Here is an 18,647-nt window from a genome sequence, read left to right as displayed (position 1 = left end):
AACTCATGACAGGACAATATGATATATTGTGAGATGGGGCGGAGGAACTCATGACAAGACCATATGATATAATGTGAGATGGGGCGGACAAACTCATGACAGGACAATATGATATATTGTGAGATGGGGTGGAGGAACTCGTGACAGGACAATATGATATATTGTGGGGTGGGGTGGGATGGGGACATGGGGGAATCTCATGGTGTACAAATTATGTGGGATATGTTAAAACAATATGATGATGTGGTGGGATTGGATGGAGTCTGGAGGGGTGGGGGATTTCAGGTTAAGACAATATGATACATTGTTGGAAGGGGGATTTCACTCTAATTGTGCAGTACAGTTTTATATTAACAGCCCCAGTAGACCTCATGTTTATATCCATATATGATATGCTCTGTGGGTGTGGGTGGGAGGGAATCACACTCCTGTACGGGTAGTATACAGGCCCAGTGGACCTCATGTTTAGACAGTATGATATATTATGTGGGTGTGGGTGGGAGGGAATCACACTCCTGTACTGGTGGTTTACAGGCCCAGTGGACCTCATGTTTAGCCAGTAGGATATATTATGTGGGTGTGGGTGGGAGGGAATCACACTCCTGAACTGGTGGTTTACAGGCCCAGTGGACCTCATGTTTAGACAGTGTGATATATAAAGTGGGTGTTGGTGGGAGGGAATCACACTCCTGTACTGGTAGTTTACAGGCCCAGTGGACCTCATGCTTAGACAGTAGGATATATTATGTGGGAGTGGGTGGGAGGGAATCACACTCCTGAACTGGTGGTTTACAGGCCCAGTGGACCTCATGTTTAGCCAGTAGGATATATTATGTGGGTGTGGGTGGGAGGGAATCACACTCCTGTACTGATAGTTTACAGGCCCAGTGGACCTCATGTTTAGACAGTGTGATATATAAAGTGGGTGTTGGTGGGAGGGAATCACACTCCTGTACTGGTAGCTTACAGGCCCAGTGGACCTCATGTTTAGACAGTATGATATATTATGTGGGTGTGGGTGGGAGGGAATCACACTCCTGTCCTGTTAGTTTACAGGCCCAGTGGACCTCATGTTTAGACAGTAGGATATATTATGTGGGTGTAGGTGGGAGGGAATCACACTCCTGTACTGGTTGTTTACAGGCCCAGTGGACCTCATGTTTAGACAGTATGTTAATATTTTTGTAGGAATAACTTGCTCCTGCTGGGTAAAGATTTATGTGATAGATAAACATTTAATTTACATTTAGGCTGTTTAGTATTTACTGTTAAAAGGTTTATCTGGCATTTAATCAGTATTTATTTTTAAGAATACAGTTTGATTAGAAATATAAGTCATGCGAAGGATTTTATTTATAAGTCTTTTAGATTTATTTTGTTGTTAGATATGGCTGATTGGATATCAACTTGAGGGGTAGATACTATACAACACAATCAATCATGTAGCTGGGACATTCCTGAACTTGTACTGGTAGAATGCATGAATGCCCAGCTAAAACAGCTATTAATTGAAAATCATTAAATAGCTTTATATATCAAAATAACCAATTTGTCTTCCAAATGCAAATGGTTTTCTGGATGTATTTTTTTTTAATGTTTATGAGACCTGCCTTGATATACAATTGGAGAATACAATTTATATAGATGCTCTTTCTACACTACAATCATACACCATTCATAAGTTTTATTTTTAACTTTGTGGTCTTGTATGACCTTCCTGTGTTTATGACTTTATGAAATGAAAATGACTACCCCAGGCATGTTCAACTTCACTGGCCTGACACACAGTTCTGTAGTAGATTTTATCTCAGTGCTAGTGACTTTTCAAATACTTACTATTTATAGGTTAGTCTAGTGGAATTTTTAAATATTGACCCCTGTCCAAACCAGTTTTTCTTTATACTGAATGCTATAAAAAAAACATTGTTTCACAAGATTTTAGTGGTTATGTGTCTTTCAACACTGGAATGATATAGAAACATCACGGTACTGAAATGAATTTTGAACGTCTCATGACTCCTGCATCTGATAGGCTCCTCTCTGACAAGGCTTTTTAACTCACTTCCAATTCAAAGGTAGGAATAGTTCATTATGCAATTTAAGGGATGAATGAGTTAACATGGTAGACACCACACTCTTGTAACGTACACTGGTATTATGCTTTCGTCTGTTTTACTTGCTGGTATTCCATACATTTTATTAACCACATTACACTCTGATCTTTCCCAGTTGACACCTCTCTGGCCTCTCCTAGATGTCTCTTTACCAACATACTTTCTTGACTTTGCCTTGGAGATCCTCATCTGAGTCATTCTCCTTCTATATAACATCACCTGGTAGAAGTGATTGATCACCCTCTCCTTCTTTTTCCTGGCAGTATCTCCTTAGTCTGTCCTATAGAACCCCCAACTAACCTGATAGACTGCCTCTCTGGTGTCCCCATAAAGACCCCTCCCCCAACACCTCTCTCTTAATGTTAAGTATTTCTGATAAGTCCCTTGTCTTATATCTCCTTGTGTGGTCGGGTGACACAGTGGATAGTGCACTTGCCTTTCACCAAGATGATCTGGGTTTAATTCCCCCATCGGATGTGAAAAGGTATGGAGTCACCTCCCTGACCATGTTAATTTTCTCCGGGTACTCTGGTTTCCTCCCACATACCTGTCTAATATTTACTTTATTTCAAGATTTTACAACAACTATGAAAAAAGTTATTACAAATTATATATAAATCTGTCTTGTCGGCCCGATGTAAGATCCGGGGGGTGTGTGTCCCACATTTAGACCCCTTGCACGCTAATATCTTGGTCAACTAGAGTGATCAGTATAAGTTGTTGGAGATTGTTTAACAATTATTGTAAAATAAATAAACTCTCAAGTTTTAATGTTCCTTGTTGACCCCCTTTCCTAATATCCTGTTAGACCCTCCCCATCGTGGTCTTTCCTCAGGTAGACCCCCTTCTGTTGTGATGTGATAAGCCTTGTTTGTATGAAGTGGTGATAATCAGATAAGGGGGTTGTTTTGGACACAGGAAGACCCCCTACCCATTTGTCACCTACACATTCTATACATTTATATCAACATCGTCTTATCCTGTCATAGGGAAGACTTTAATTACGGCTTTAATCTTGGATGAATTGTTATAAAGTTCATGTGCAAATTAATACTTGTACATCTCTAGCAATATTCTTTTGATTTCTATATCAATGTATATCTATCTTAGTATCTATAAATAAAATATGATCATTCGATTTGTTAGTAATATTCCTGCAACAAAGTAAGGGGTTAGGTATGTTGAGTTATCTGTTTGTCTTTCTGTAGACATAATTTTGTCCACACTGACTTCTTCGAAAGCATAGAACCAAATTGTAATAAAACTGTAATAAAAATCTTTGCATACCAATCAGCCAAAGTATAAGCCTCAGTGTTTTTGTTACCACCATATTGTTTCCGTTTATATTAAAAGAGTTATTTCCCTTGATTTACTTGAATGAATTTAATGTCAAAGAAACCCTGAAAACATCATTGTTATCTCAAGGTAAAATTTCCTCTGGTTTGACATGAAAATTAATATTTCTCAGTGCTGAGTACCCATGCAGTGACCAGGAGTGTCACCCAACAGATCTATTTTGACAAGAAGCCTGTGATTATTGCTGTGGTGACATTCAGGCATGGGACAAATGTGGCAAAGATCAATTTTGACTTGTCAAACTTAACATACATGTAACAGAGGTCACTATTTTCCAATGCCTCGGCATTATCTGGCTTACCTGCAGTCTGACTCGCTACTAAATGAGCTAAACAGAAATTCTCCCAAACAGAGTCAGAAGAATGTGGCTAATATTTTACCTGGTTGATATATTCTTTATAATGCTTTCATATCACCTGTTTACTGTAGAAAAAGGGTGTGAGACTCTACCTTAAGGATCTTAGTCTTGCTACCAAAAACTGCAAATCCATTGGAAACTGTTTTTTCTGGTATGAATAACTTTGATAAATCATTTCTGAAAAGGGAACCACCACTTACACGACTTTTATGAAAAATATATATTTATATGAAATAAGCAAAATATCATCAATAATAGTGTTCTGATTGTAAAAAGTTATGCTGGTCTAGACTGGGATTCGAACCCTGAACTTCAGGTTGTTTTTACTCTCATGCTCTAACTGACTCAGCTTCCTGTCCCAACTGGTCTACAGTTATATACAAAACAAAATTAAGGGGAGTTTACTGTATACAGAAAATCACAGTGAAGTTGGACAGGGATCCTTAATGAAAAAGTTCTTTTCTAGGTTATCCATACTACATAAAATTTTACCTGTTGTGATGACCTCGCATGTTACAAATTCCCTGATATTTGGATTGTGGTAATAAAGATTGTTTGCTCAGGTAAAACCTAAATAGGAATAGACAGTTTGCATTGATATATAAAGTATCTATGGTAAGAACCTTGTAATGAAATAAAAAATGATTGGCTTGCATATATATCCTGTAATTCAACTACCAGTATACTGCTTATTCTGATCAGTCAGGTTTTCTAGATAAATGTAAGCTTTTAATCAGATGACATTAATTGTACTGTCCTTCCATAAAAGTGAAGGGATTTAAACCAAAGTTATATTCTGAGGGGCTCAGTGGGAGAAGTTGAGCCTAATTATGAAAGAGTAGTTCATCACCTTGTATCCCGATATGCTTATGTTTGATATCATTAAACAAATGCATTCTTGCTACCAGAATTTGCTCTGGGGTATGTTCCCACCCCAGGGGGAGTGATGGGTTGGGAGTCAAGTAGGAAATTTAGGTAACACAATGTACTGTGGAAACGGTTGGTATCTGCACCTTACATATACAGTATATATGAAATAGCTAAGTATGAAGAAACGCACACATTTATGCTACTAGGTTTGGCCTTGGGTTCAGCCCCAACCATGGGTACCTACGCCCTGGGCCCTAACTTAGAACAGGTAGGATGCCCTTCCTATCACCATATATACAATTGCTAAGCATGAACAGATGATTCATACACTTATGCTACTATGATTAGCTCTGGGGTCTGACCTTTCCTCTGGGTACTTACTCACTGGGTCATTACATGGAAACAGTTGAAATCTCCACCCTATTATGAAAAATGCAATTGCTTAGCATAGAGAGATAAATATACTCTTGCTTCCAGGATTGGCTCCGAGGTCTGGTCTGACCCCTTGAAACTTTCCTGGGCCATAACATGTAAACAGTCTAGATTCCAATGACGGTATATGAAATTGCTGGGCATGAAAAGACAAATATACTCATGTCCTTTGTGTCTCGCTTGCCCCAATTTTAATCATTGTTGCAGCTTGCATTTCTTGTACTCTTTTGATAAATATAATAATCAACAGTTTTTAATTGAAAATGAAATCCCATGTGAGCTATTAAGGCCCCGTTGGGCCTCTTATTGTATTGATGGAGAAGTCAGTGTCTGGTCAGATGAGTTGACCGCTTATTGACTCGTCATGGAATATCAGACACTATTTAGTGGGGTAGTGTTAGCTTCTTTCAGTCAGTAATTTGGTCTTTGTGTGTTTAATAATGGTTATAAATTTGATTGTCTGTACTGTGAGTACTGTACTATGTATGATGAGGCCTTCATCCTAACCTGAATGTTAATATGAATTTTATAGTTCTGTACTTGATTGTGTGTGAAAAGCCTATCATCCTGGACAATAATGGTTAACAATTTTATAGTTCTGTGTTAAATCATATTCTTTAACAAGGCTTCCTTCTTCTCCTTATTTTACCTTATTTTTGTCACGCCGCCACAAAGTAGTGGAAGCAAGACTAAGGTGATACGGTGATAAGTTTTTGCGTTTAAGTTGGTTTCACTGAAAGTATAAGTGCTAGACCAACCAAACTTTGACCATAGATGCATCTTAGGTAATACATCTCAACCCATGCATCAACTGCTGAATTCGGCCTACCTTTCATGGTCCATTGACTTCGTCAGCCTCTCCATCACCATTAAGTTTTTGCGTTTAAGTTAGTTTCTCTGACACTATAATAAATAGACCAACCAAACTTGACATGTGCATTGATGGTCAAAGCGGGGCACAGGTGAGACATATATCAATCTGAATGGCTTGTTAACCTAAAAGCATATCATTTTGTTACAAATGTTTTTTGTTCCCTGCATGAAATTGGGGGTGGAGAGTGGGAGGGGGATGAATTGTTACCTTACCATTTGCATTTTTATTAAGTATACGTCAGTACACTAAAAGCCCAAAGATTTGCATTTTCAGGGACACAGATCATAGGTCAAGGACATTAGTTGTTACTAAAAAAAGGAAATCGCTGTCATTGCATCACTTGCTCATTTGATTTTCTTCTGATATTGATAAGATTATATATGTTTTTTGGAACACAAATGCACTGTACTATCATGGTCCATTGACTTTGTCAGCCTCTTCATCAACTTTAAGTTTTTGATTTTTTTTCCATGAAAATGTTATTATCTGGGTCATAGATCCAAGGTCAAGGTCACTGTACAATTCTATGTAAAGAACGTCTTTGTCATCATTTTACTGGATTCATTTCTCAGGTTTGGATGAAAGTTTTAATTTATACAACCTAGTATTAACTGGAATACAAATAACTAGAATGATGTTTTTATTTCAAGGTCCCGAACCCTGATTGACTTGATTTATGGACAGAAGGCATGCAATCTGCAGCAACATACATGATATTATCAGATTTAAATAGCAGAACCTTATTAATTAATATTCGTAAAAAAAAATTATGAACTGGAAATAGATATATATCTTTTTCCAGTTCATAAAATGTTTTACAAATATTAATTAATATGACCTAATTAGTCACCCAACTAATATGATCAATGTATTAGTAGAATTAGATTCTTCTTTCACCTGGGGTCTTTGAATAAATGATACTGTTGTTAAGTTTTGTATACAGATATTGTTTTCATGTCTAAAAATAGTATTAATGTTTGACATCAGCAGGGCGTATGTTATCCCAGCTGCTGTTCAAGCAACTATGGATCTCAACTTCCTACGTCTCTGTGTGAAGGACGAACAACAAAGGTACAAATTGCTTTGGCCTTTAGGACTAATGCATGCATGTTCATAAATCAATATTGCATGTATAATTGACCCTCCTGTCGTTAGGCACAACGACATAAATATAACTTTGTTTGGCTTTAGACTAACATATCTATTCAGAATGCTTGTGTAATTGACTCTGTTTGTAGGATTAACAACAAATGTTCAACAAAGCCTAACACCTTTATCCTCGATGTTTTTGCAATTTATTTTTTGAAGGATAAACAACAAAAGATCATTTTGGTTTGGCCTTTGACCTTCTCATACAAACAAGAATGTATTAAAACTTTAAACTTTGGTATAATTGAATATGTGAAGGACAAAGAACAAAAGATCATTTTGGTTTGGCTTTTGACTTACTCAAACATATGTACTGTAGCGGAACTGGACTGGGTTGATTGTTGGAGACCAGGTAGCTCAAATGGTAGAGCATTCGTCTAGACTTCGGCGGGTGCCGGGTTCAAACCCTGATCTGTACATGCATTTTTCTGCTTCTATCAAATTTGGTGCCTGTGACCAACCCTTGTTTCAAGAATTTGACAGGGGGATACCCGCACCTGGGTTGAAAGTACTGTAGTTGTACCTTTAGGGGGCAAAGAATTAGAAAAAGAAGAGAGGAATGAAGTGGAACTAAACTGGGTTGTTCGTCAGTGACCACATAGCTCAATTGGTAAAGTATTTATCTAAAGTTCAGAGGGTCCCGAGTTTGAACCCCGGTCTAGCTGTGCATTTTCCCTGTCCTGTTACAGATATAGGATAGATGTATTCAGACTTCAAACTTGGGTTTGATTGAGTGTTTGAAGGATAAACTCATTCTGCGGACCTCGACATGGCTAGTTCAATGCTTCATCAGTTTGGGAGATCTGCGGTTTGAGTGCTGGTTTGATTTGTTTAATTTTTTCCACTGCTGTTATACAACAAAGATACAAATTTGTTTGGCCTGAGACTTTAACATAATTTTCCCATGTAAAATGTACTGCATGTGTATTAATTCAGTGACTCTGTGAAGAAAAAAACAATTTCAGTTATAATTCCAATGTTGTTATGCATGTACAACAAAGATACAAATTTATTTGGCCTGAGACTTTAACATAACTTTCCCATGCAGCACTGCAATTAAGTGACATGTGTGAGGAAAATACAATATAAGTACCCTTTGGTTTGACTAACATGCTATTCATTCCTATTTTTATTTATCATTTGTTGAAATTACATGTGTTTAGTTATTGTTAATGGATAACCTTGTGAATTCATTGATAACATTAAGATACAACTAAGGTTGGTCTTGGAACTAACAATGACCAGTCAAGTGAAATGTGATTTATTTAAGAAATAATTCAAATATTTTGAACTTTAAAGTATGTGTGTGTGGAGTTCTCATAACATTTCAGTACTTGGATACATTTTGTTGCAAAAATGCATTAGAAAAGTCTAATTTTGTGTCCTCTGTATAAGAGTGCTTTTGTTGAAACCTAAAGCAGTTCAAATATTTATATGATTTACAACGACATTAATGCTGCAACCTTAAGTAGCCTTCATTGACCTAATTCCCTCCCACCAATACATTGCTGGCAATAGATTACATTGCAGATCTTACAGTTGTACACATAAACAACACAAAGGCTGGTTTGGGACCAAGTGATAACCATGGTAATTTATTGTCGCTGCTTATAAATGACAACAAAATATTTAAATGATACACATACTGTTAGTTATGTAATGTTATGCTGTGACCCTTACACCAATATATATATGCAAATACAGTCAAACTTTGGTGTTTCGAACTTTGTGGGACCATTAGGAGAAAAAATTGCAACATCACGACTTCGACTCAAGAATTTTGAACATCAAACATCATTGAGATCCTGTACATAAATTAGGACCGAATGATTCTTAAATGACGCAACTCAGACTTAGAAATCTAACTAAAATCTATAAATAATGAATTTACAGCAATTAGAACAGCATGATTATTCATTCCCCCTAGTTTGTGTATAAGGAATTTTATTGAATCCAACACTGTTTGTGAATTAAATTTCCAAAGCCTGTGCTCGTGTTAATGTATAAGTAATTTTTTCACTTCGATTTATTAGTTGTAATTTTCAATTTTCAGCTACAAATTTGACTCATAAAAGTTTAATTCAGTAATAAAATTTAAGCAGTGTTATTTAGGGAAAAAACTTTGGACTTTGTCAAAAGTTCGACACATCAAGAGGTTTGAATCTTTGAAGTTTGATTTATGGAAATTTGACTTAATATATTTAAGGTAATTACATAGGTATATACAATGAGAGCTTCTAAATTCACAAGCTAGAGAGTCATTTGAAAATACTACTACTACAAATATTAAAAACTGAAGTTATTAATTTTAAAGATGACTGAAGCCTCAAGGATAATTGAAAGTGTCAGAAAACTGATTTTCAGTGAGATCTGTATATTACAATTTTCTATATACTATTTCTGTATATATATGTTTCTTTGTTGTAGACAAATGTACTTGAAGAAGATGAGGTACTTTACATTAGTATCTACTAATAATTGCATAATGTTACTGATAGTGATATAATAAAATAAAATAACTTAACTCTTTCGTTACTATATACATGTACATGTATACATATACCGTAGTATATGTGCTACTGTCTTGTATAATCAACATAATTTTGTGTATTCTCGTCGCCACCTGTGATCTGATATTCCGTCTTTGCGTATTGCAGAGTTATCTTCTCTTGTGAGCAGGTATTGATTGTTACGTCTTTTGTTTTTGAGAGTAACGTCATCAATTTTTGAGAAAAACAACGACACACACCAATGGCGTAACAATCAAAACCTGCTCACAAGAGAAGATAACTCTGAATAAGCAAAGACGGATTACTGTATAGTGGTTATATTTAGCAGGGTTTTATTTTCCATATACTTGAATTTGTTGATGCATAATATTGTGATCCACAAAATATTGGAAGCGGGTGTACAGTGAAAATTAACCCCCGTAAATATGTTCCGTAAACAAAAATGCGTAATTGACGCCGCAAATTTAAAGCACTATACAGTACTGGGCAAGTAAGATCGACTAAGATTACTCACTTCTGAATATCTAACACACAGTGAACATAAATTTCAAGGAACTTATTTTTCCTGTTATCTGGTAAATACTTGTAAAAAATTGGGGTACTTCCTTCTTTATTGTGTGAGAAGACGAGATTTCGGCTTCTCCTTTCCTCATTGGCTGGGGTTTATTAACCAAATATTCGAGTACAAATCATGTACATCAGGATAGTATATTAATATATTAACTTCTCCATTTTCAAGTTAATTGAACAAAGTATTTTGTAGCTGATTGGCTATTTTGTGGCTGAGAAATACTGAATAAATCCATGGTAACAAACTTGAAATTGTATATAGTCCCATAAAAATAATAATGAAAAGGAAAAATTAAAAAATATATATTTAATACAATAAATAATTTAGAATGAAAGGTAAAAGAGTGGTCCTTTTAAGATTGGCTCATAGGTGAATTTCCTCAGATTATATACATGGTTACATGGTACAGAAAGATTCAACTAATTTTGTTAATTTCAAACAATAAATGTATACAGTAGAGCCCTGATTAGAAAGACATCATATTATAAAAAGGGCCACTCTGGCCCCTAAAACACAGGTCAGTGTTACAATCACTTGAGAGGTGGCTTGGTCAATGAGGCACAACTGTATTAAAAAATAAAGTTCCTTTATAGTCAATAATTTAGTCTCCTTCTTTATAGTCAATAACCCAGTCACCTTCCTTTATAGTCAATAATCCAGTCTCCTTCTTTATAGTCAATAACCCAGTCACCTTCCTTTATAGTCAATAATCCAGTTACCTTCCTTTATAGACAATAATCCAGTCTCCTTCCTTTATAGTCATTACTCCAGTCTCCTTCCTTTATAGACAATAATCCAGTCTCCTTCCTTTATAGTCAATAATCCAGTCTCCTTCCTTTGTAGTCAATAATCCAGTGTCCTTCCTTTATAGTCAATAATCCACCTTCCTTCCTTTATAGTCAATAATCCAGCCTCCTTCCTGTATAGTCAATAACCAGTCTCCTTCCTTTATAGTCAATAATCCAGACTCCATCCGTTATAGTCAATAATCCAGTCACCTTCCTCTGTATGGTCAATGATCCAGTCACCTTTCTCTATAGTCAATAATCCAGTCACCTTACTCTATAGTCAATAATCCAGTCTCCATCCTCTATAGTCAATAATCCAGTCACCATCCTCTATAGTCAATAGTCCAGTCACCTTCTTCTATAGTCAATAATCTAGTCACCTTCCTCTATAGTCAATAATCCAGTCACCATCCTCTATAGTCAATATAATAGAGCATCCAGCCACCTTTAATTTGTTTACGATACATAGTCATGCTTCCTTTGTTAATGAAAGATCATCTAGCCACCTTTGTTTATAATAGGTAATCCAGCTTCCTTTGTTAACGATACATAATCCAGCCACCTTTTTTTACAGTAGATAATCCAAAACACGATAGTTAAGGCGCTCAGTCTTTGAATATCTAATCCTTCTTCCTGGAAAGTTGTTCATATTTTAACTGATTTTTAAGTTGTTTTGAAGCACATTTTATGAGGCACATGGAATAAATGCTATATAAAGAAAAGTGTTGTCCTCCAGGATGTTTTGAAGCTCAGAATGAGAAAACATTTACCACATACTGGACAAGTGTCATAGTCATTTCATTCGCCATGTTTCCAGGGCAGCGAAACAGTCCCTCTTCACCTTTTGTATACATGACATTGTAACACTTTACAACTTGTTGAGTTATCTACATGACACAGTAACATTGTGACAATTCATTATCACAGTGAAACAGGCCCTCTTCACCTTTTGTATACATGACATTGTAACACTATATAACTTGTTGAGTTATCTACATGACACAGTAGCATTGTGACAATTCATTATCACAGTGAAACAGGCCCTCTTCACCTTTTGTATACATGACATTGTAACACTTTACAACTTGTTGAGTTATCTACATGACACAGTAATATTGTGACAGTTCATTATCACAGCGAAATTATTTGTTAATGACATTGTTGCTCAAAATGTTCTGTAACAGAGTTCTCTTGGTTCTATTCATTGCCCATAAATTTATCGCTCATAATTTCGAACTTGAATGCTTCCATCTTCTTGTCCAATCCACAAAAATCTGTTGTAAAGAGTTATTGCTGTGGGTTTTTTGAGTCCATCCCATTCCCTGAGGAGGAACTTTTCAAACTCCAAATTCTTCTTAAGTAGGTGCAGTGCACTGTTCCCATAGTCTGCAATGATGATTTGGTCCTTGCTATCAAAACAAATTCCTTTTGGGTCAAATGTTACTTCAGGCCTGCTTCCAAGGCTACCCATATACATATAGGAGGGATGCCTACCATCGTTGCTGTCCTGTTGTATTGAACCATTTTCTCGACTTTTTCCCCAAGTAAAATGTTTTGCCACGGTGTTGCTCAATTCTGTACATTTGGCTGGCATCTCTAGTGCATTTTACATTTATTCCTTGATTGATTCCAGTTGAATCAAGCATACAGAGTAAGCTGTGTGTGACTGTTTGTTCTTCAATATCACTAGTTCCACTAGAGCAGACCAAGACATTGCCTTCTTTAGTGAGAGCTACACTTCTAACCTTGCCTTCTCTGACATCATCTAGTACATAGATGTCGCCTTTCAGGTTACAGAGCTTCACCTGTGTACCTGTACACAGATAGATATAGTTATTACTAACCTGTGTTATGTCACTAACACCTGAGGCAACACGCTTTGCTGGTAACTTCTGATGAACATCAAACTGAACTTGATACAGTTCACTGTCACACAACAACACGTAGGCTGTTTGCATGTCGATTGGGGATATCTTAGTTATTGCTGGAAAACAAACAGCACTGTTTGGGAATATAGGCTTATGAATATTGATAAGTTTCATGTGCTTGCAGTCAGCATGCTCCATCTTCATGTGCTGTTCCTTTATGGTACCAAACATCTTTTTGACATCTGCTTCAGTGACTCGTTGACTGGTATCAAAGTTAACAACAGATTTGATGTCCACTGGTGGCTTGTATGCCTGTACCAGTTTTAAATCTCTCATGACTTGCTGCATTTCTTTTTGATGAGTATGCAAGAAAGATTCTGGATCATTTCTGTGCTCCTTTAAGAATGACAAACATCTTGATGCCACTGATTTCTGGTCACTGAGAAGGTGAAGTTCCTGGTCATGCAAGCGATTTGATTGTATGAGCAGACTTGCCTTTTCCTTTTCAATGAGTTGCTCTAATTCTTCAGACTGCTTGGCAATTGCAGTAGAAGTTTTTCTCTGGTGATCAGTCACAGTAGCTTTGTGTTTGTTTATCAATTTAATTTGTTGATTGATCTTTTGACATAGTTTGCCCTTATCTTCCTTTAGCATCAGCTCTTTGAATTCCTTTGTCTTAATCTCAAGAATTTGGTGAAGTTTGCACAGCTTGTGCTGTCCGTGGTTGTTTTCTGTTACACATGTCATACATATACCCTCATCGCAGGAAATACAAAACAAGACCACGTCCTCTTTGGGGTACACGTGTGTATTACAGGTTGGTATCTTGGGAACTTTTGAATTCATGCCTTCGCTGTTCTGTGGACAACTGTAATAATGAGAAACAAAACAAAAAGAATTCTTGTTATCATGATAATAGTAATCCAATTTGATAATTCAAATCACAAGTTGATGTTGGATAAGCCAGTGAAAGTACTACACCATTATGTTTGTGTTTTTAGGGTTTATTAGGATTGAAAATATTACAAGTGGAGGAGCTTACCCTGTAGGGCTCAGATGATGGTGCTAAAAGAGATTATTTGGTCATATTGCCATAAGCAACTTCTTCTCTTGAACTAACAGATGGATATCAACCATATTTGATAGAAACATTTTCTAGTGGTGGGGATTCAGAATTGTACACATTGAAAGGCAGACCAATAGGTTTATCTTGGTCCTTTTAGCTGCTCATGTTTTATTTTGAGACTAATGAGAAAAGCAAGATGGTCACCAAGAAGTCATCTTGGATTTTGACATTTAAAGATTTTATCACTATTTTAAGCTCACCTGGTCCCAAGGACAATGGTAAAGTAATGCCATACCCTGTCCTTCTTTCGTTTGCGTCCATCTGTCATCCGTCCGTCCTTTACTTTTCCTTTAAAACGTATAAGTCCTGAATAGTTTTTTTTTAGCTCACCTGGCACAAAGTGCCAAGTGAGCTTATGGCGTGGTACGGTGTCCGTCGTCCATCCGTCGTCAATATTTTACTTTAAACGACTTCTTAATAACCGAAAGGCGTAGATTGATGATATTTAGCTTGAAGCAAACTGGGATGAAGGGCTACCAAGTTTGTTCAAATAAATGACCTTCATCTATTTTCAAGGTCACAGGGGTCAAATATGTTAAAACTTTAAACAACAGCTACTGAATAACCCAAATTCCCAGGGTGATGATATTTGGCCAGTAGCATGCCGGTATAAAGGGCTACCAAATTTGTTCAAATAAATGACCTTCACCCATTTTCAAGGTCACACGGGTCAATTGTCTTAAACAATCTTTAAACAACTTCTTCTGAATAACTTAAGAGGCCTAGGATAATGATATTTAGGCGGTAACATGCTAGGATAAAGGGCTACTAAGTTTTGTTAAAATGAATGACCTTTACCTATACTCAAGGTCACAGGGGTCAAATATGTTTAAAACCTTTAAACAACTTCTAAATAACCAAGAGGCCTAGGATGATGCTATTTGACAAGTAACATGCTGGGATAAAGGGCTACCAAGTTTGTTCAAATAAATTACCTTCATTTATTTTCAAGGTCACAGAGGTCAAATATGTTAAACATCTTTTAAAAACCTCTTCTCAATAACCAAAAGGCCTTTGCCAGTAACGTGAAGGGATGAAGGGCTACCAAGATTGATCAAACAAATGAGCTTCATCTATTTTCAAGGCCACATGGGTCAAATATGTTTAAAACCTTTACACAACTTCTCCTGAATACCCAAGAGGCCTAGAACAATGATATTTGACCAGTATCATGCTCAGATGAAGGGCTACCAAGTTTGTTCAATCAAACGACCTTCACCTATTTTCAAGGTCACAAGGGTCAAATATGTTTAAAAACTTTAACAACTTCTTCTCAATAACCAAAAGGCCTTGGATGATGATATTTCGCCATTAACATGCTGGGATGAAAGGCTACCAAGTTTGTTCAAATGAATGACCTTTGCTCATATTCAAGGTCACAGGGATCAAATATGTTTAAATCTTTAAATGACCTGTTCTAAATATTAAAAAGGTCCAGGGTAATGATATTTAGCCAGAAATATGCAGGGACTTAAGGCTATTAACTTTCAAGGTCGCAGGCGTCATATGTTTAAATCATTTAATAGATTCAAATGGATCGAACACACAATATTTTGCCTGTAGCTGTATATTAGTCCACTTTTAAGATTACAAGTGTGAGATTATTACCAGGTGAGCGATTCAGGCCCATTGGGCCTCTTGTTTTTAGAATTTGACTAAATTTGGCCTGGAGTATCCTCGGGCAAAGGGGATTTAATTTATATAAACGGAGAATGTGGCCCCTCTGGGTGCAGAAAGGCATGGCTCAATAGAAGAATTTGAGGTTTAAATGTTTAAAATCCACCTTCTTCTGTACCATTGGAGGAATTGTATCCGAATTTGGTCCAGAGCATCCTCTGGCTGGGGCCAATAGTGTAAATTGAGGTTAATCTATAAAATCCTTCTTCTTCAGTATGATAGGAGTTATTTTAATCAAATTTGGTCCCCTCTGGAGCAAAAGGGAATGGTCCAGTAGGGGGAACATAGCAATGAATGTTAAAAATCTTTTTTCTTCAGTTTCTTTGGAGGGATTTTAACCACATTTTATGTAGTGCATCCTTGGGCAAAGGGGACTCAATTTGTATAAATGGAGGGTTTCTTTTTTTGGGGTAGAAGGGTGGGGCCCAATAGGGGAAGTTGAGGATAATGTTTAAAATCCACTCCATTACATGTGATCAGAAAGATTAGGAACCTAATGAGGGGACAGGCGTTGCTGAGAGACAGAGCCAATATTTGGAAATAGTTGCAGTATCATATGTAATAAGAATAATTTTCCATGGTTGCTTTATTATCCAAGTGCAATACAGGCTATCTGGGCCTCTTGTTTAATAAATCCCTGAGATATCTGATGTGTAGATTCCCCTTGGTCCTTAGTTGTGTATGCTTCATTTTAACTGACTGAGCAGAAAAACAAAATGGCCACCAAACAGCAATTGGGACAGTTCTAATTGTTATTGCTATTTCTCAAGAAGTAAATGTCAACCTAACTTGGAAGAGACACGATGAAACTCGGCTGATTGAAGTTTTATTCAAGATTACCAATCCAACAGATAACAGAAATGAACAGAAGATATTAAACTTATATAGAAGTAATGAAGATCTTAACCTTTTCACCCCTAGGGAACTTTAGTTGACTCTACCATACATTTATCTGGATGAGTCCATTATGACCAACAGTGGTGAAAGGGTTAAGATGGTGGGCACCAAGATCCCCCTAGGATGCTTCTACTTGATACTCCAGTATAACCCCACCCTCAATACAGAATACCATGAGAGTTCCACACTCTATATTAGTATCACTGTTGGCAACTTATTTGAGGTTTCTCTTGTGAAACCAATTTCTATGATAAATACTTACCACAGTCATTATAATGCATATTTCAACCCTTCTTGGCTCTTTACATTCCCCCCTAGAGAACCCCTGGAAAACTCCACCAATCAGACAGCAGTAATCACACACGTGATCAGCCACAAAGTTATGCTACCCACTTCATAATTCCAAAGCCCAAAAACTGAGAGCATAGGAGATAAAACTCTGTAAACGTAGAATGACCCCTCCAAACATCAGCTGTCGTGACCTCAGCTTAAGAATGTCCATTGAATAAAGCCCAAGAAGTAGCTAAGGCACAAACCTCTTGAGCCCTAACTCTTGACACCCGCTAGGACTGATCTCCTGCCGACTCATACGCAGCCCGAACAGTCTGAACAATCCAACGCAAGATGGTCATCGCAGAGATATCGGAGCAACCGGGCTGGAGAGATTGGAACAACCGAGACAAGTGTCCCCCCCCCCCCCCCCTCTGTTCTGGCCAAGTAGTAACGCAAGGCCTGACCTTGGCAGAGCAAGCAATCAGAGGACAATCCCTATCAAGAGTTGAAGCCAAAGAAGGGGTAACCACAAGCCCTGGGGTGAAAGCGGGGAACCTGGTTCTTAGCTAAAAATGAGGGATCAGTGGTCAATGAGACCGAAGTATGGCCAGCCGAAAAACGAAGGCAAGAAGGAGATCTGCTGAAAGCATAAATCTGGCTTCTGCGGCGACCGGAAGCAAAGGCTATCAAAGTCACAGTCTTGAAAGTAAGAAACCTCCAATCCGTTGATTGGAGGGGTTCGAAGGGTGCCCTCAACAAGGAATCTAGCACATAAGTGCTAAATTCCGCCTTGGGACCAATTGCTGTGAACGAGGCTTCTCAATATAGAGAGCAGACAGTGAAATGTCAGAACCCACAGACTCGCTACCAAAGAAAGCCAACACACTAGCAATGGCTGAATGATAGCCGGCAATAGTTCCGGGAGACAGGCCTTTGTCCTGGAAAAGGAACAAAAGAAAGTCCGCTACAATGGTAACAGAGGCAGGGACTGGATCAGTCGCCCTTCTGACACACCAATCACAGTAGGCGGACCATTGAGATTGGTAAACGATGGAAAACGAAGGTCCTAAGTGATCCCACGATGCGAGTTGAACCTTCTCGAGAAAAGCCTGTCTGCACTGTTCTGGACCCGAGTACTGTGACCCCGGTTTAGACAGCGGATCCCACAGGGTTAGGATGCTGCATGGGAAGTCCACCGATAGCCGAAGCAACAGAGGAAACTAAGGTTGTCGAGGCCAGAGTGTTGCCACCAGCAACACAGTACAAGGGTGCAGAAGAATCGTCTCCATACCCTGCCCACAAGATTGATGGGAGGAAACGCTTACGTGTACATTCCCGACCAGTCCTGGGAGAGAGCATCCACAGCCATGGCCATAGGATCTGGAATAGGAGACACAAACGTAGGGAGTCGAAAATTCAGGGCCATGGCAAACAGATCTACATAGGCTCTGTCCCAAACCAGGCAAAGAGACCAGAACACCGAACACTTGAAGGTCCATTCGGTGAGAACCGGGCTCTGAGACCGGGAGAGACAGAGTGTTTGCCAGAACATTCAGACGACCCAGAATGTGCCTCACCGTGAGATCGAGACTGATCTCCTGACAAAGCAACAGGACCTGGGTTGATAAAGCACACAGAGCCGGGGAACGAGTGCCCAGCTGGCGCTGCAGTTAGCGAAAGGCCAACAGAACAGCCCGCATCTCAAGAACATTGATGTGTTCTGAAAGCTGTTCCCCCAACCACACCCCCGACGACGTCTGACCGGAAAGCCAGAACATTGCTCT

General features: G+C 38.0%; 1 protein-coding gene across 6 annotated transcripts in view; it reads left to right on the top strand.

The window, feature by feature from the left end:
* LOC110443511 (dual specificity tyrosine-phosphorylation-regulated kinase 4-like) overlaps window positions 1-18,647 on the top strand; it is a 143,163-nt gene that overhangs the window by 7,387 nt on the left and 117,129 nt on the right. For 4 of the 6 annotated variants that reach the window (XM_021487769.1, XM_021487770.1, XM_021487771.1 and 1 more), the window contains exon 2: window positions 6,992-7,075. The exons of the other annotated variants lie outside the window; for them this stretch is intronic. In XM_021487769.1, the coding sequence (XP_021343444.1) occupies window positions 6,992-7,075 (84 nt within the window). The remainder of the gene's footprint in view (window positions 1-6,991; window positions 7,076-18,647) is intronic. 6 annotated transcript variants of the gene reach the window in all.

This window comes from Mizuhopecten yessoensis, unplaced genomic scaffold (assembly GCF_002113885.1).
Source record: "Mizuhopecten yessoensis strain PY_sf001 unplaced genomic scaffold, ASM211388v2 scaffold716349, whole genome shotgun sequence".
In the NCBI taxonomy this organism is placed as follows: Eukaryota; Metazoa; Mollusca; class Bivalvia; order Pectinida; family Pectinidae; genus Mizuhopecten; species Mizuhopecten yessoensis.
The sequence above is the reverse complement of the archived record's forward strand: the minus strand, read 5'-3'. Positions and strand labels throughout refer to the sequence as shown.